At 56.9% G+C, this 16,398-nt stretch overlaps 4 protein-coding genes across 4 annotated transcripts; 2 read left to right on the forward strand and 2 right to left on the reverse strand.

Moving 5' to 3' along the window:
* Positions 1–1,273: 1,273 nt before the first annotated feature.
* Positions 1,274–7,766, forward strand: CH63R_01060 (Ubiquitin-protein ligase e3 component; the record flags this gene model as incomplete). Its single annotated transcript, XM_018296035.1, has 2 exons — positions 1,274–7,422; positions 7,499–7,766. 2 exons carry the CDS (start codon positions 1,274–1,276, stop codon positions 7,764–7,766), a joined length of 6,417 nt encoding a protein of 2,138 aa, XP_018164397.1.
* A 543-nt stretch (positions 7,767–8,309) lies between these two features.
* CH63R_01061 (WD repeat domain-containing protein) lies at positions 8,310–10,193 on the reverse strand (the record flags this gene model as incomplete). Its single annotated transcript, XM_018296036.1, has 2 exons — positions 8,310–8,952; positions 9,034–10,193. 2 exons carry the CDS (start codon positions 10,191–10,193, stop codon positions 8,310–8,312), a joined length of 1,803 nt encoding a protein of 600 aa, XP_018164398.1.
* Positions 10,194–11,844: 1,651 nt separating this feature from the next.
* CH63R_01062 (endonuclease/Exonuclease/phosphatase) lies at positions 11,845–13,401 on the forward strand (the record flags this gene model as incomplete). The annotated part of the gene is made up of 1 exon (XM_018296037.1): positions 11,845–13,401. One exon carries the CDS (start codon positions 11,845–11,847, stop codon positions 13,399–13,401), a length of 1,557 nt encoding a protein of 518 aa, XP_018164399.1.
* A 317-nt stretch (positions 13,402–13,718) lies between these two features.
* CH63R_01063 (serine/threonine-protein kinase cbk1) lies at positions 13,719–15,940 on the reverse strand (the record flags this gene model as incomplete). The annotated part of the gene is given in 5 exon segments (XM_018296038.1): positions 13,719–14,453; positions 14,503–14,590; positions 14,606–15,232; positions 15,300–15,529; positions 15,539–15,940. Coding segments are annotated over 5 exon segments (2,082 nt in total).
* Positions 15,941–16,398: the final 458 nt, after the last annotated feature.

Below are 16,398 nucleotides of genomic sequence, written 5' to 3' on the forward strand. Positions count from 1 at the left end.
CATCAACGTTACGGAGCACCCCGACTCTGATCACTCACACAGTGGGTTCATATACAAGGAAAAGTCGCGTAAAAACACACCATCGATCGACCCGTCCTGAGAATTGCGAAGACAATCCCATAATTACACATCTGATTTACCTCTAGCTACGTTCGTTGTTCGGTATACCCATTGTCACGATCGGCGCAGCGAGTCGCGCCTTTTCTTTATATTCTGGATGGGGGGGGGCAGAGGGAAGGATGCCAGTGTGTCTACGATGAGAGCTAGGGATTGAGACCAGGTACAGTGGGTATGAGATCACCTCATATTTCTTAGTCGAAATGCGAGTATCGCTCGGGGTACGTTATGGTGAGATGGCAACCAAGCGTGGAATACACTCGGCCATGCACTACTCCTTTTCGTACAACATGCCAGCGGAGGATCGTCCGAAGTCCTGTTCTTCAGCCCCAACTGGCTTTCATGTGTAACTCGTACGGGGACAGCAGGGCTGAAGCTGCTCTGCTAGTTGCTCTGCAGCTACCTGATAAGATAGTGACATCTGCCAGCGATGAAGGCGCGCTGCACACCCCTGCAACTTCTCAGGCTCTCCAACCCAAACCCAAACGTCTTTCCGCTGATCTAACCCGCCAAAACCATCCCCCACCTCAGCACTACGGCACTACGTGGGAGGTTTTAGACCGCATTGTGCTTTGATCATTCATCAATCACTTCCTTACGACACCAACACCGACACCAATACCGCCACCACATTGTGCCATCATCTCTCTCCCTCTCTCTCCCTCTTCTTGCTCCTTTTTGGAGGAAAACCTCACTTAAATTGCCTGTAGAGAGACCACTGGCACTTTCATGTAAGTAAGGTAATTCATCATTACGTCAAGTCTTTTATATTTTTTATTTTTTTGCTTCTGCTCCCCGCCCCCCCCCCCCCCCCCCCACAATATCCATCTACTTGTGCCCCAATACAGCGACTGTAGAAGCATGGCGGCCCTACAATTGCACGGTCCCTCCTCTCTCAGGCCCGGAATATTACTCACCGCATTGTACGGATAGACAACCCGCCACTAGGCCCCCATTTGCCTGAAAGACCCCGCCAGAGCTCCCTGCGTCGCGAGACACTGCTTGCCCATCACCGATTACCAACATCATCCACCAACCTACCACACCTACCACACCTGCCACACGTACAAGCCCGCGTCTGCACCTTCCCTTGACCGACGACCTATTAGATTTTTGTCTCAAAAGGCACACAGACAGCCATGACCGAGCCGTCCTAATGGAACCCACCATGTCAACTCAGGAGCGCCAGCTCTGCGAATTCCTCAGAGAGCTTCCTGCAAGATGGAACTACGAATATGACGACCAAGCACACCACGATCTGCTCGAAAGTCTTTTTTGGTCCTTGGCAGGAGGCGAGCGCTACATGCCCCTCTTCTTCCCCTCCGGCCGACCTTCACACAACCACAAGCTCCACGATGCCCAGGGCGCCGTCGAGGGCGCCGAGTACACCGAGGCCGCTCGCGGGAAGCGATGCGGCCACATCTTCAAGCCCGGAGAAGCATCCTACTCCTGCAGAACCTGCAGCACCGACGACACATGTGTGCTGTGTATGCGATGCTTCGACTCGACCGACCACGCCGGCCACATGGTCCGTATTAGCATCTCAGTCGGCAACAGTGGCTGCTGCGACTGTGGCGATGACGAGGCCTGGCGCCTTCCCATGTTCTGTACGATTCACTCCGAGACCGACCCGGAAAAGGGCGAGGGGAAGGGGAAGGAGCCCGCGGGTCTGCCCGAGGACCTGGTCCAGAACATGCAGATGACGATTGGCCGTGTCTTTGACTACATCTGCGACGTCATATCCTGTTCGCCGGAACAGTTGCGCCAGGGCAAGACAGCAGACTCGATCCAAGCCGACGAGGAGCTCTCGCGCCTGTCTCCAGACATCTATGGAGAAGGTCCCACTGGGCATGCCGAATATGCGCTAGTTCTCTGGAACGACGAGAAGCACACCATGGAGGACGTCCAGAATCAGATTGCGCGGGCTTGCAGGACAACCGAGGCCCAGGCTTTGCAGCGCGCCACCGAAACCGACCTCATCGGCCGCAGCATTCTGAAGCGCCTTGATGACCTGGACGCCCTTCTCGAGATGGCCGCCAAACTAGAACATATCAAGGTCACCGTCACCATCAGGTCGTCGCGCGACACCTTTCGCGAACAGATGTGCGGGGCCATGATCGAGTGGCTCGGCGACATCGCCGGCTGCAGTGTTGGATCAGACCACGCTGTTTTGCGAAACATCGTCTGCCAGGAGATGATGAAGCCCTGGCGGAAGGGTAGCCCCGGAAGCCATGCCATAGTGGGCAAGGACGGCATCTACGATGAAGAGAGATTCCTGCGGAACCTCGAACAATCTCAATCCTTTACTCAGCATGTCTTGCTCCAGATGCAGCGCATAGCTGCCGAACAGCAAGCCCGGCCGGGCGACAGCGATGACGAGGATGTCGACATGGCCAGGGGTGACGGCACGCCGGACAGTGACGCGGGAGACGACGACGACGACGATGACATTGACGACGACGATATCATGATGGTTGATGTCCGTGCCGACGGTCCTGGAGATATCGGTCTCGAGTGGCGTGGCAATGACCAAGCCTTGGAAGAAGACGAAGCCACAATGGCCGGTTATCCACCGCCTCCGCCGCCGCCCGCCGCTGCTCGGCGGACCGCCAGAGATCGCGATCTGACGCCCTCGGATTCCGACACGGCAGAGCCGCTGATTGCACCCGCCATCTATGCCAAGGCCAATCTGGAGATACCGAAAACGCCTGGACAGGGTGAGAAGACACCCTCGCCAAAACCAGGTAGGTACTGGCTCGAGACTCCTCCAGGCTACATGAACCGGGAGAACGTGCCCCCCGCCGAAGACGTCTTCCAGAGGGTCCGGCTCGACTGGCTCATTCTCTTCGACCTTCGCATGTGGAAGAAGGTCCGTAATGACCTGCGCTCTCTCTACATCTCCACTGTAGTTTCGATCCCCGAGTTCAAGCGCATTCTGGGTCTGCGGTTTGCTGGCCTGTACACGACCCTGGCTCAGCTTTACTTGATTGGGGACCGAGAGCCCGACCACTCCATCATCAACCTGTCTCTGCAGATGCTCACGACGCCGTCCATCACCGCCGAGATTGTCGAACGCGGAAACTTCATGACGAGCTTGCTTGCCATCTTCTACACCTTCCTCACCACGAGACAAGTGGGCTACCCCTGGGATGTCTCGTCCAACGCAGTTCTTGCTTTCGATTCCGGCTCAGTGACGAACCGCCGCATGTACCACTTCTATCTGGACTTGAAGTACCTCTTCGGCTCGCCACAAGTTCAGGAAAAGCTTCGGACCGAAGAGCGGTACCTCTTGCAATTCCTTGACCTTGTCAAGCTGCACCAGGGCATCGGACCCAATGTCCGCGCTGTGGGAGAACACGTTGAGTACGAAACGGACAGCTGGATAACTGCCTCGCTGGTGACACGCGAAATCAACAGACTGGCTCGGCAGCTTGCCGACGCGTACAGAGGCGTGCCGGATAACGAGGCTCACTTTGTCGCTCAGGCCATCAGGCTGACAGCCAAGGCCGTCATCCTCCATTCTGTTGGCGCCGAACGACATCGCTTCAAGCAGGCCGAGATCAAGGAAGAAATCAAGTTCAAAACCTTGGGCGATTTTGAGTTCGACAACGAATCGGCACGGTATGACGTCGTCAAGTTTACCGTCGAGGAAGACCCCATCAGCTTCCATCATGCCCTTCACTACACTCTTTCATGGCTGGTTGAGTGCGGGAAGTCTCTGCCTGCCTCAAGTATGCGAGCCCTCTTGAGCTTCACGACGCAAGACCTGAAGCTGCCCCCGCGCTTCATGGGTCGTAAGGTCATGCCAAAACGAGACAACTCTCCGGAGGACAATCTCATGGCTGCGTTTGACTATCCGTTGAGGGTCTGCGCTTGGTTGGCTCAGATCAAGGCGAACATGTGGGTTCGCAATGGCATCAGCCTCCGCCATCAGGCGGCAACATACCGTGGAGTCAGCCAAAGAGATGTCTCTCATCACCGAGACATCTTCCTCCTGCAAACCGCCATGGTCATCGCCGATCCCAGCCGCGTCCTCGCGTCCATCATTGATCGATTCGGCATGGAGAAATGGGTCAAGGGGTTCTTCGAGCAAAAGTCGGCCGCACAAGACGACGCACAGCATCTGGATGTGGTCGAGGACATGATTCATCTCCTGATTGTCCTTTTGAGCGACCGTACCTCGCTTATTGCCTCCGAGGATGAGCCCAACGCCAACATTCTTGCCATTCGCCGCGATCTCACCCACATTCTGTGCTTCAAGCCATTGTCCTTCAATGAAATAAGCAACAAGCTGCCTGAGAAGTGGCAGGAACAGGAAGATTTCCATCGCGTTCTCGACGAGATGGCGTCATTCAAGCCCCCCGAGGGCGTCTCGGACGTCGGCACATTCGAGCTGCGGCCCGAGTTCGTGGAGCACATCGACCCCTACATCGCCCACTACAATAAGAACCAGCGAGAGGAGTCCGAGCTGGCGTATCGCAAGAAGATGGCCATCAAGACCGGCAAGCCAGTGGAGGAGATCGTATACGAGCCCAAGCTTCGGTCGATCCCCTCGGGTCTCTTCAAGGATCTTGCGGCCTTCACCAGCACCGGCATGTTTGGCCAGATCATCTACTACTCTCTGTTGTATCCACTCGTTGCTGCCAGGCTCACGCCGAGCGTGCCGTCGACTCGAACCGAGACCTTCCTCCAGGTCGTCCTCCACCTTATCCTGATTGCCATCTCCGAGGACAAGGCGGACGAGAGTGACATGACGGAGGAGTCTCTCAACTCGTTCGTGTTCATTGCCCTGACACGAACCGCCCGGAGCAACTTTATGCAAGAGGCGCCCAACGCCAAGACCATCGTTGCGTTGTTGGACATGATGTCCACCAAGGAAGAGTTCAAGGCATGCCATCCCAAGATTGGTCTTATTCTCAAGAGAATGCGACAGAAGCGGCCGCGCAACTTTGAGAATGCCTACGTGCGGCTTGGTGTCTCGGTCGACCGCATCGACACTGCCTCTCCAGCGAACAACTCTGCAGAGGAGGAGCGCGAGCGCAAGAAGAAGGCGGCGCTGAGCCGGCAGGCAAAGGTCATGGCCCAGTTCCAACAGCAGCAGAAGAGCTTCTTGGAGAACCAGGGCAACATCGACTGGGGCTCCGATCTCGAAGACGAGGAGGACGCGGACCAGGCTGAGACCGCCGATCGCAAAAATAACTGGAAGTATCCTACCGGGACTTGCATCCTGTGCCAGGAAGACACGGACGACCGTCGTCTCTACGGAACTTTTGCCCTCTTCAATGAGAGCCACATCCTTCGGCAGACGGACCTGCAAGACCCCGACTTTGTGCGAGAGGCCTTCCACACACCCTCGAGTCTGGATCGGTCTGCAGAGGACATTCGGCCCTTTGGCGTTGCCCACGAGAACCGACAAGAAGTCACAAAGGTCAATGCCAAGGGCGAGAAGTTCGTTTCGGAGCGCCAGACCATAGGAAAAGGCTTTCCGTCGAACCTTTCGCGCCCTGGGCCTGTCTCGACCGGTTGTGGCCACATGATGCACTTCAGCTGTTTCGAGATGTATTTCGACGCGACCAACCGCCGGCACCATCATCAAATCGCAAGACATCACCCAGAGAATCTTCGAAGGCAGGAGTTCGTCTGCCCGTTGTGCAAGGCTCTCGGAAACGCGTTCCTGCCCATCATCTGGAAGGGCCAAGAGGAATGTTTCCCCGGCCCTCTTCAGTCCCAGCGCATCTTTGCAGACTTCCTTGACGCGCAGATGCGATCGGGCTACTATATCCTCGGCGCGAACCGTCCGCCGGACGAGGTTCAGTCCTCGTTCGCCAGCTACACGGCAGGACAAGTCACCGGCGCATTGGCAGAGAAGGCGCCTCAGCTTCTGGAAGAGGCGTGGACGGCCGATGAGTCCGACTCTGTAGTCACCAACACACCTCTGACGTCACTGTTTCCAATGGCCAGCACGCCCATCGCCAACCGTCGGTCTGTACCGAGCGACGGCTCCACCCTGATGGGCGAGTTGGCCAAGGTGTACCGTCGTCTTCGCGACACCGTGCGGTCGAATGGCTTCAAGAGTCGCCATGACAAGCTCCACATCGAGTTGCGAGAGAGGAACGAGCTATGTCACAGCGATATCCTGTCGAAGCTGGTTGGTTACTCAGTCTCGGCTGCGGAAATCCAGCAGCGCGGCACCGAGGCCCAGTACGGCATGACGCTCTTGGAGAAGATTCCCGACCAGAGCTTGACGCATCTGCGGATCCTAGCCGAGACGGCCACTGCCTACAGAGCTGTTGGTGGTCTCAAGGCAGGCGGCGACAATTGGATCGACGAGGAGTTCCGGCTGGACAGTGAGCGGCAACATGTCCAGCTCTTCGTATCGCAGTACTTCGGACAAGAGACCGAGCATGTCAGGCGGCCCATCGACGTCTACCCACCATTGCTTGGCGAGGATGCCTTCATCTTCCTCACGGAATGCGTATTTGGTGTGATCCCTGCGCAGAATTTTGATGTTGCGCACATCCTGAGGCTCTGCTATCTCGCCGAGATCGTCAAGGTCGTCTACCACATGGGGCGCAACATCCCCGTGTCCACATGGGTTAACCACCTCCTCAACAGGGAGACGCAGGACCCTGCGTTGAAGAACTTTGCCGAATTCTGCCTTGCCATTACCAAGGTGGGCATGGAGATCAACGTGTCCCACCACGAGATGCCGGCAGATCTGGGCGACAACCGCGGCTTCGGCCAGCCGGAGCTGGACAACCTCGAGGGCTACTACACGTTTGTGAAGAAATACGCCTTAACCTTCCTCAGGAAAAGTGTCGTTCTTCTTTACGTCAAGTACGGCGTGGATTTTAACAGCCACGTCTCCCCTCAACCGGACGCGGATGAACTGGACCGCCTTACTGAAGCCCTCCGCGTGCCAACCTTTGACGAGATGTGCGCCGCCATCACGGACAATGGGCCTGCCTGCGGCTGGCCAGCTTCAACGACAAGTCTGGTCAGTGGCTGGATCCGACACCAGATCATGTGGCCCGGCGACAATATGGACAAGCTCCCCCGTTCTGCCCTTGTCAGCCATCCGGGCATCTTCGAGCTGGTGGGGTTGCCCAAGAATTACGAGGCACTAATCGAAGAAGCCACCCGACGCAAGTGCCCGACGACAGGCAAGGATGTTTCGGATCCCATGATTTGCCTGCTTTGTGGAGATGTCTTTTGTGGCCAGGCCGTCTGCTGTCTCAAGGAAGAGACGTCGCCTGGCGATCGCGAGCCCCAAAGGATTGGCGGCTCGCAGCAACACATGCGAAAGTAAGTCGCAGCCGCTACAACACATAACTCTGTTCGGATGAAGTAAGTGTATGATGCTGACATGACTCGCGTGTAGGTGTCAGGGCAACATTGGCTTGTTCCTCAACATCCGCAAGTGCTGCATCTTCTACCTATTCCGGCTGTCCGGATCCTTCAGCAGCGCGCCTTACATCGACAAGTACGGCGAGACAGACTTGGGTCTGCGCCACGGCCGGCAACTGTTCCTGAACCAGAAGCGCTACGACTCTATGCTACGGAACACGTTCCTCAGCCACGGTATCCCGAGCTTCATTAGTCGTAAGTTGGAGGCGGAGATCAACAACGGCGGTTGGGAGACGATCTGACCTCCGCGGATGGGGGTTCGATTGGACTGTCGAAGGAAGCGATCGGTTGGGTCGGGGCGTGGGAGGGGGAGGGGGATAGGTGTGAAGGGTGGGTTTGCCATGGAGATAACCTCGGTGCTTCTTGCACAAGAGTTGCCGCCGTTTTGACGTGGAGTGGATAGACTTGCATGCATCTGCTTACTGTTATAGTTGTTGTGTCTTGCCAGAGCACATGCTCGTCATTTGAGAGCCGCCGAGGGGGGCGGTGGGAGGAAGGCGTTTCAGCAGGTTGGCGAGATTGTTTGATTACCAAAGAAATCGAGGTAGAATTATATTGGCGTTGCCGTAGGTAATCTACGTTTCCATGAGGCAAGGCTCCTCCTCCTCCATCGGTCTTGCGTGATCTTTAAAATCTTCCGCTGGCCCCCTCGGCCCTCAACCCCCCCCTGTTTGTCGTCGTTTGGTATCACTTCTTGGGAACTTTGAGCCCCCAATCGGAGTCGGTTTTCATGGTTGTTCCCTTCTTGGTTGTCGCCGCGTCGACTTTTCTTCCGTCACATGCCACTACGTCCCGCCCATGTCGATATCCTCTTCCTGTTTTATCGGCGGTTCCGTCGTATGGCTGACCTCCTCTTGCGTCTTGTCTTTCTCCTCGGCTGCATCCGCTGCGTGACCATTTGTCACTGTCGCAGTCACCGCCGTTACCGCCGCAGCAGCGGGTATGGCATCGTCACCGTCATCGCCTTCGCCCAGAACCCTTTTGAATATCCGGATCGTGCCGTCCTGCCCCGCGCTGACCATGACGTCCCCGTGCACGTCGACCCAGAAACACACGCTGCTGCCCCGCTTCCCGCTGCCGCCGCCATTGATGCGGTCCTTCTTGGTATGGGCGGGTATCCTCTGGACAATCTCCTTGGTGACGACGTCCCAGAGAACGATCTGGCCGTCCTCGCTGGCCGAGGCGACGAAGGCGCCGTCGCCGGGGACGAGGCCGAAGCAGCCGCCAATGGCGAAGCGGCTGTTAGTGTGACCCTGATACGTCTTCTTCACGGAGCCGGCGACGTAGTCCCAGAGGCGGATGCTGTTGTCGAGGTTGAAGGCGAGGACGAAGCGGCCGTTGGGCGCGAAGCAGACGGACGTCACGGCCGGGTTGTCCTCGTGGACGAGGGTGCGGAGACATTGGCCTGTGTAAGTGTCCCAGATGCGGCTGTCGGAAGGAGGGGTTCTTGGTTAGCGGAAGGTCAGGACAAAAAAGAAAAGAAAAAGAGGTGGGGGGGAGAGCACGTACATCAGACCGTCGGTTGAGCAACTCACGACCAAAGTGCCGTCGCTGCAAAAGTCGATGCCACTGACCGGGTCACTGTGGGCCGGCAGACTGCGCATCAACCTCCCGGCCCTCACATCCCACAGAAAGACGGCCTCGTCGTAGGACCCGGACGCGAGGATGTTGCCCTTGGGCGAGAAGGCGAGGCACATGACATAGTTGTGGTGGCCCCGCAGCGGTGGCATGGGACGAGCCGAGGGCGCGACGGCGCCGTCCTTGGCCAGCGCGGCGACCCCTTTGGCCGTCGACTTTGGCCGCCCCGTCACGCGGTCCCAGAGCCGGATCGACTTGTCATCGGACCCGGACGCCAGCGTGCCGCTATCGGGGCTCCACGCGACGCAGCTCACGCCCGCCATATGGCCCACCAGGGTATCCATGTGCTCGCCCGTCGCGGCGTCCCAGATCTTGATGGTCCCATCGGCCGAGGCGCTCGCGACCCATCGCCCGTCGGGGGATATGCGCACCTGCGAAACGGGCCTCCCCGCGTGTCCGCTCAGAACCTGCTGCTCCTCGAACCGCGGCCTCACGGGGCCCTTCTTGGGCGGCGCGGGCGTGACAGGCGTTGTCACCGTCCCGCCCGTGTCGGTGCCGCCGCCGTCGCCATTCGTGGACGAGAGCCGTAGCCGGCGATCGACGGCACCCGAGAGGCTGTGCGGGGAGCTGCTGCCCGCCGACGTCGAGGCGGGCGATTGCGATCTCGTGCGGGAGTCGCTACGGGAGCGGGAAGGCGAGGCGGTGGGCGATCGAGAGGGGGACCGGGATCCTGAGTGCGAGCGAGAGCGGGAGCGGGAGGAGCGATTGTAGTAGGCTTCGTTGAGCTCGTCGTCGCTGGGACTCCTGCTAGGAGTCCTTCTGGGACGGCTGGGGTGGGTGACCAGCCGGCGAGGCTTGGTTGTGCGTTTCGTTGTCGTCGTCGTCGTCGCCGCCGCCGCCGCCGCCGCCGTCTTGCTTGCGCCGGCGGTTGCGGAGGCTGTCGCGCCGTTGAGGATCACGGCTGGGGAGTTGAGTTCGTCCGGGGAGCTGGACCGTAGAGACCCGATCGTGCTTTGTTCGAGCACCTTGCGACGTTTGGGAGGTGGTTCGGGGAGGGGCGTCGCGGCTGCTGAGGAGCCAAGGTCTGACATTTCGTTGTCCGGGGAGAGAGAGAGAATCGCTGTCGTTCGAGGTAGGCGGAGTAGGTAGGGTTCGGGATGATGGCTTGGTTCGACAGGGTTTTTTCTTCTCTTTTTGGGTGACCGAGGACGTTATGCGCTGACGATCGGGGCGGGAAGGGCAGACAAAAAAGAATGCGCAGAGAGAATAGGGATTAGGTATCCGTAGAAAGGATGGGAAAGCAAACAACGAGTTACCTACACACAAAAAAGTTGGGACACCCCCCAGTTACAGGGGATGGCGCACCTTGACGTCTGGCGCGCTACCTTTCAGCCTCGTCCCACTGCTGCACGGCTCGTCCTGCGGTGCTGCTCTCCTTCAGCTGAACGGGGACGCTAAGATAAAGGAGCGATTGCGCTAACGACCTGGGATCTCCACTGCGACCATGAACCACGTACCTACCTCTTTTGCAGAGCTTTAGTTGCTCGCGCTCGCGAGCATATGAGGGAGAACACACAATCTCATGAGCCATACAAACAAGCCTAGATAAATAGGTAGGTAACTGCTACGTGGAATAAAAGCTAAACTTGCCTCATAGTTGATAGCATGCAGTTGTAGTTTAAGAAGGCAGCAGAAAGCGTCAAATTGTTCCGAAACTTAGAATCGAACTCGATGCGCATGAGAGCGCACATCGAGTCACGTGCTATGTACTGTGCACTTTGGGATTGGAGATTTGGACAGCGAACTCCATCTTATCCTCTCTCTCACCTGGCCGAGTTTGGTTGTCGGTTTCAGCTCAATTTCTTCTTAGAGAGTCCGAGGAGCACCCGGCGAACTATTTGCTGGGATAGGCGCATTCCCTCAGTTGACCTGGTCGCTGTTATAAACAACAGCATAAACTTTGCATTACGACCACAGGCAATATCTGCCTTGAGAGGTTAGGCAAACCTCTCAGAGATGAGAGGGCATCGTTTTGGCTACTACACCATATCGGATATTGAATATATACATCGTACTTAGTCGGGTGTTTAAGGAGACCTTATTTGAACATCCTGTGGTGGTGGGATGCGAAAGCATTGCGAAAGTCTTTTTTCCACCATGATTAGGGGGGATGGGTACCGACAGGGTCAGGCATTGAAGAAGCTACCGATTGGCCAATCGGAATACACATGCACAAATGAGGTTTAAAGTGGATTCTCCGTTCCGCTTGCCGGCAACGTCACCGAGTCCGAGCGGCGCCGCCCCCCCCCCCCCCATAGCCGCAAGCGCTCTCCATCTCATCTCACGAACGTCCCACGATCCGACTTCGCCGGTTCCTACAATGCGAACTTGCCATGCTTGCTCTATTTCTTTCCTAACCCGTCTCTAGAGAGACCGATTTTGGCATTGAGTTGCTCAAGGTTTGCGCGTTCTCGCCCGGCGTGCCTAGTCCCCTACCCCGGAAGCTTCGGCGCAATCTCGAAAGGAAGGGCTTTGCCGTCTCATCTTACACGACCGTTCGTGCTCGATTTGACTACATATATATATTCATATCTTACCCCCCGACATCACCAGCAAACACATCCTATAGCACTGTCTAATCGCCGTTTCAGCATCCCGACTTTGCGTCTTTCTTTCTTGTTCTCAAAACCCGGTCTCTCTCCTAATCTCAACTCGACAACCCCCCACAGCCAAAAAATAATAATGGAGGATTCCCTCCCAACCGACCTCCGCCTCCTAACTCTCAACTGCTGGGGCCTCAAGTACATCTCCAAACTCCGCCCCGAGCGCCTTGCGGAAATCGGCCGCCGCATCGCTTCCCGCCCGGACCCGCCCCACGTCGTCGCCTTGCAGGAATGCTGGGTGACGGCTGACTATGAGGCCATCCGCGCCGAGACCCGCCACATCCTTCCCTACGGCAAGTTCTACTATTCAGGTCCCTTCGGCGGCGGCCTCGCCATCCTCTCCCGCTGGCCCCTCGAGGAGACCTCGATGCTCCGGTACCCCCTCAATGGCCGCCCCACCGCCTTTTGGCGCGGCGACTGGTACGTCGGGAAGGGCGTCGCCTGCGCCCGCATCCGAATCCGTCTCGCCGACCCTTCATCATCTTCTCCTTCTTCTTCGTCTTCTTCCTCCTCCTCCTCGGAGGCTGGCAGAGAACACATCCTCAGCATCTTCAACACCCATACCCACGCTCCCTACACCGAGAACCAGCCCGGCGACACCTACCTCGCCCACCGCCTCTCTCAGTCCTGGGAGATGTCCAAGCTCCTCCGCGCCGCCTCGGAACGCGGCCACCTCGCCCTCGCCATGGGCGACTTCAACATGCGGCCCCTGAGCCTCCCACACCGCATCATCACCGCCCATGCCCCCGTCCACGACGCCTGGCGGACTCTGCACCCGGACTCGTCCCTCGGCGCCGCCGACGACCCGCTGGAGAGAGCCCGCGGCCGGCCCGTGCCGACGGCGGACTTCAATCTCAAGGAGAACGGCGCCACTTCGGATCACGCCTACAACACCTGGCGCTGGCCGAAGGAGCAGCAGAAGAAGCTGGGAGAGGGGCGCGACAAGATCACGGTGCCGCCGGACACGCCGGATAGGAAGGGGAAGCGCCTGGATTACATCTTCTTCGGCAGTGCGCCCCAGTCCCGTGATGGCGACGGCGGTGGCGGCGGAACATGGGTCGTCCGCAGCGCGCGCGTAGGCATGGTCGAGCCTCATCCCCAGCTGGGCTGTTCACTGAGTGACCACTTCTCCGTTGAGGTGACGCTGTCGTATCGTCAACCCCGTCGCGAACCCGAGCAAGTCGGCAACGACGCCCTTCTAGATGAGGCGTCCTATCTCCAGGGCCCTTCAGGTAACTCCCGCCGAGACTCCTTCATGTCCGCCAATCCACTCGTCCCGCTCAAGGCATTGTTTCTTCCCATCCCGATCTACGACGACATACTCTCTGAGATACGACACTACACTCATCGAGAGGAGGGCCAACGACGCTGGCGGGCGATACACTTTCTCGCCTGGTTCGCCGTGCTGATAGCATGTCTCATCGCCGTGTGGTTCAGCCCGCATAACTTCATTTCCTTCATCCTCATGCTCCTGAGTAGTCTCGGTTTGGTTGCTGGCGTTGTCGACGGCCTCATGTCACTCCTCTTTTTCAACTCAGAGCTTAGGGCTCTGAAAGAGTTTGAGTGGGAGATCAGCAATGCCAGAGAATTAGCAGACGTCGATTCTGGGGAGCTTGAGAGGGAAAAGTCATTCTGAAACTTACCAGACACGTCATGTTGATGTGACAGAACGTTTATGCGGCGAAGGATGCAGAAGTGAGGGGCTTAAGAGACGGCCGAAAAGTCGCGGAGTGTGTTCGACGCTGATCTGGTGCTTATCCACACGCATCAATCAGAAGCAGCCATAGTGAACAATAATGTCTATTTCTATTCAATGCGCCTGGTTCCATCTCCTGGATCCTCGCCGTACCGTCCCCCAGCCCATGCCAAGCACCCGCCGAGGAAACGTCGCTCCGGTTGCATATCCGCCAGTTGCCATCTCATACCGGAGCATCATCGCTCCTCAACAATGCGTCAAGAGATAGCAGCAATAACCCCATCAACACACGGGCGATGTAGCATGCCTTTGCACCGCCATGAATACCCCAGGAATGCCGTCTGCTTTCTCATTCGAAGGACGTCGTCTTTTACCCATGGGTCCCTGAGCAACTTGTCTCTGGGGCGCTTGCGTTCTTTTTGGCCGGCTCTCCTGGCGTACCATTTTAGATATTCCTTCTCTCCATCTTCCAACTCCGAGTGGTCATCGACGTCACGGTCAAAACGTTTGAGCTTTGTGGAATCGTAGGGTGCGGCTGTAAACTCGATAACCAGAGCCCGCACGTCGGCTTCGAAGCCGAAGTGCAGAAACTCCGCGTCAAGGTCCGCACGGTTTTCTGATTCTTCTGCTGTTTCCGAGCCCATCGACTCAGACCAGTCGCTGATCGGCTCTTCTTCTTCAAAGTAGTGAGCATCATCAAAGCTGGATATGCTTGGAACCCATTCCGGCTGCACAGAACGCATTCTGCCCCAAGGAACGCCCCGAAACCACGGATGCGCCTTGATCTCAATCGCATCGTTCTGGAAAACGTAGCTGCGTGGGGTTTGCGGACGACCCAGAAGCTTTTGTCGGGCTCGTCGATCGTCTTGATCACGGTACTTTGGTGATGAGAGGCGGTCTTTCTTGTCCTGAAGCAAATCCCTGATCAGATGCCGGCATGTCTTTGAGACAGTGTTTCTATTAATGGGGAAAACCAATGTGGTTTGGTGATTCTGTGCCAGATATCAGCATCTGTCTGTGGCCAAGTTTCATCAATCTTACAAGAATGTTCTGCTTGGTGTAGTGCCGGCCCTTGTCCGAGAGGAACGGCGTGTGCCCGTAAAGGCACTCGTACAAGATGACTCCAACACTCCACTAGTCGCACCTGCCATCGTAGTTTTCGCCGGTGACCACCTCTGGGGCCATGTACTGGCTTGTTCCCACAACGGAGCGAGCGTATGACCGGCTGGTCGCGGCGTTTCTCCATTCAAGCAGCGTGTCGACCATTGGAGGTTCGCTCTCAGGCATACCCGGGACCGTCGGGGGAACAAATAGTGCGCCGGACTGAACGATATCAGATGGAGGTGTATGTTTTGAAGATTCTGCCTGAGACGATCGCCGCCTTGAGTGACCCCCGCCACGGGCCGCTCTCCGGTCTTCGCGATCTCCATCCAGTCTAACGCCCATCAGTGAAAGTAACCCTTGCCTGTGCCACTTGTAGTAAGACGTGTTATGCGACCAGTGGTTGTCAAAGGCCAGTCCAAAATCCGATATCTTCAGGTGACCGTCGGCGCCAATGAGGAAATTGTCCGGTTTAACGTCTCGATGGATGCACCCAAGTTTGTGTGCCTCTTCGACGCATATGATCATCTCGGCGATGTAGAACCGAGTTCTCTCCTCGGTCAGAGTGTTCTCGCGTATAAGCAAGCCAAGGAAGTCACCTCCGGGCATATAATCCATTAGGAGGTAGAGGTTCGTAGGATCGTGAAAACTGGATATCAAAGACACGATCCTGGCGGCGAATGTTAGTACAGAAGACAACCCAAGATCAGGAAGACAAAAAGCGGCTCGGATTTTACCATTGGGAGCTCTCAGAGGCAGCCAGTAAGTCCCTCTCTGCTCGCAAGTGCCCTTCTTGGCAGCTTCGAATCATGTCCGACTTTCGAATGACCTTCATGGCATATACCTGCCGGCGAGAATGGTCTCGGACGAGCTTGACAACTCCAAAACTACCTTTTCCGAGAATTTGAAGTGTCTCCAGGTTATCCAACTCTGAACCTCGAGTTGCGCCAACGTCAGAGGTTGTCGACTATGCAACCCTGCAGCTATGGGCTTTGGCATTTCTTTGCTCGCGAAGAAAATCAGTCTCCGTTTTCAGAAACACTTTCCAGCGCTCTTCCCTCTCCCATTGTTTCAGGTGGCTTGCTTGTTGGTCCATATCGAATTGGAACCGGGTTAAGCGTACTTCGCGGGGTGTCGGGCCTTCGCTGAGCACCTCCCTGTAGTACGTCTCGAGGTATATTTTTGCGGCGGCAGCCCTCTCCGCAGTGATGACCCTCTGCTTGTCCGAGATGTGGTTCCAAATAAGCTGCTCCTGGAAACTTTCTCTGACGGGGAGATGAAGGGGGCCCAGGTCATGAGGAATGAGGGCGGGTTGTGGACCGAGGGGGTGATTCGTGACGGGCTGGATGACTGGGTACCGCAGACCGCGAGGATGCATGAGTTTGGAGGCTGGCTTCGTGATATCCCTGAACTTGTGGAATATCCTCTGGGTCTTTGTACTGCCTCTGTTACTGCCTGAGGAATCTGGGTCTGGTGTCGTGTCAGCTCGTGCTGGGTGTCAGCTACAGACCACATCCATACCTGGTTGATGATGCTTCTTGTTCTTGAACAATACGTTTAGATGAGGAACAGGATAGCGAACACGTGGGCTCCAAAGACTGTGACGGGCCTGCCCATCAAATCCGGACCCAAAATCAGTCGAGAGTGTGTGTGTTGCGTCGATGTTTGGAGCGACGGGGATTGGGTTTGAACGTGAGATGTTGTTGCCGCGGGTAGCCGGATGCATGGTGCGAACGAGGACACGGCGGCAGCAAGGAGGAAGAATAAGGTTGCTGGTAAAACGATTTATGAATAACGCGTAGTCCAAAAGAGAGACGGACCAGTCGTCCAACTATG

Source organism: Colletotrichum higginsianum, chromosome 1, assembly GCF_001672515.1.
Source record: "Colletotrichum higginsianum IMI 349063 chromosome 1, whole genome shotgun sequence".
NCBI classification, from domain to species: Eukaryota; Fungi; Ascomycota; class Sordariomycetes; order Glomerellales; family Glomerellaceae; genus Colletotrichum; species Colletotrichum higginsianum.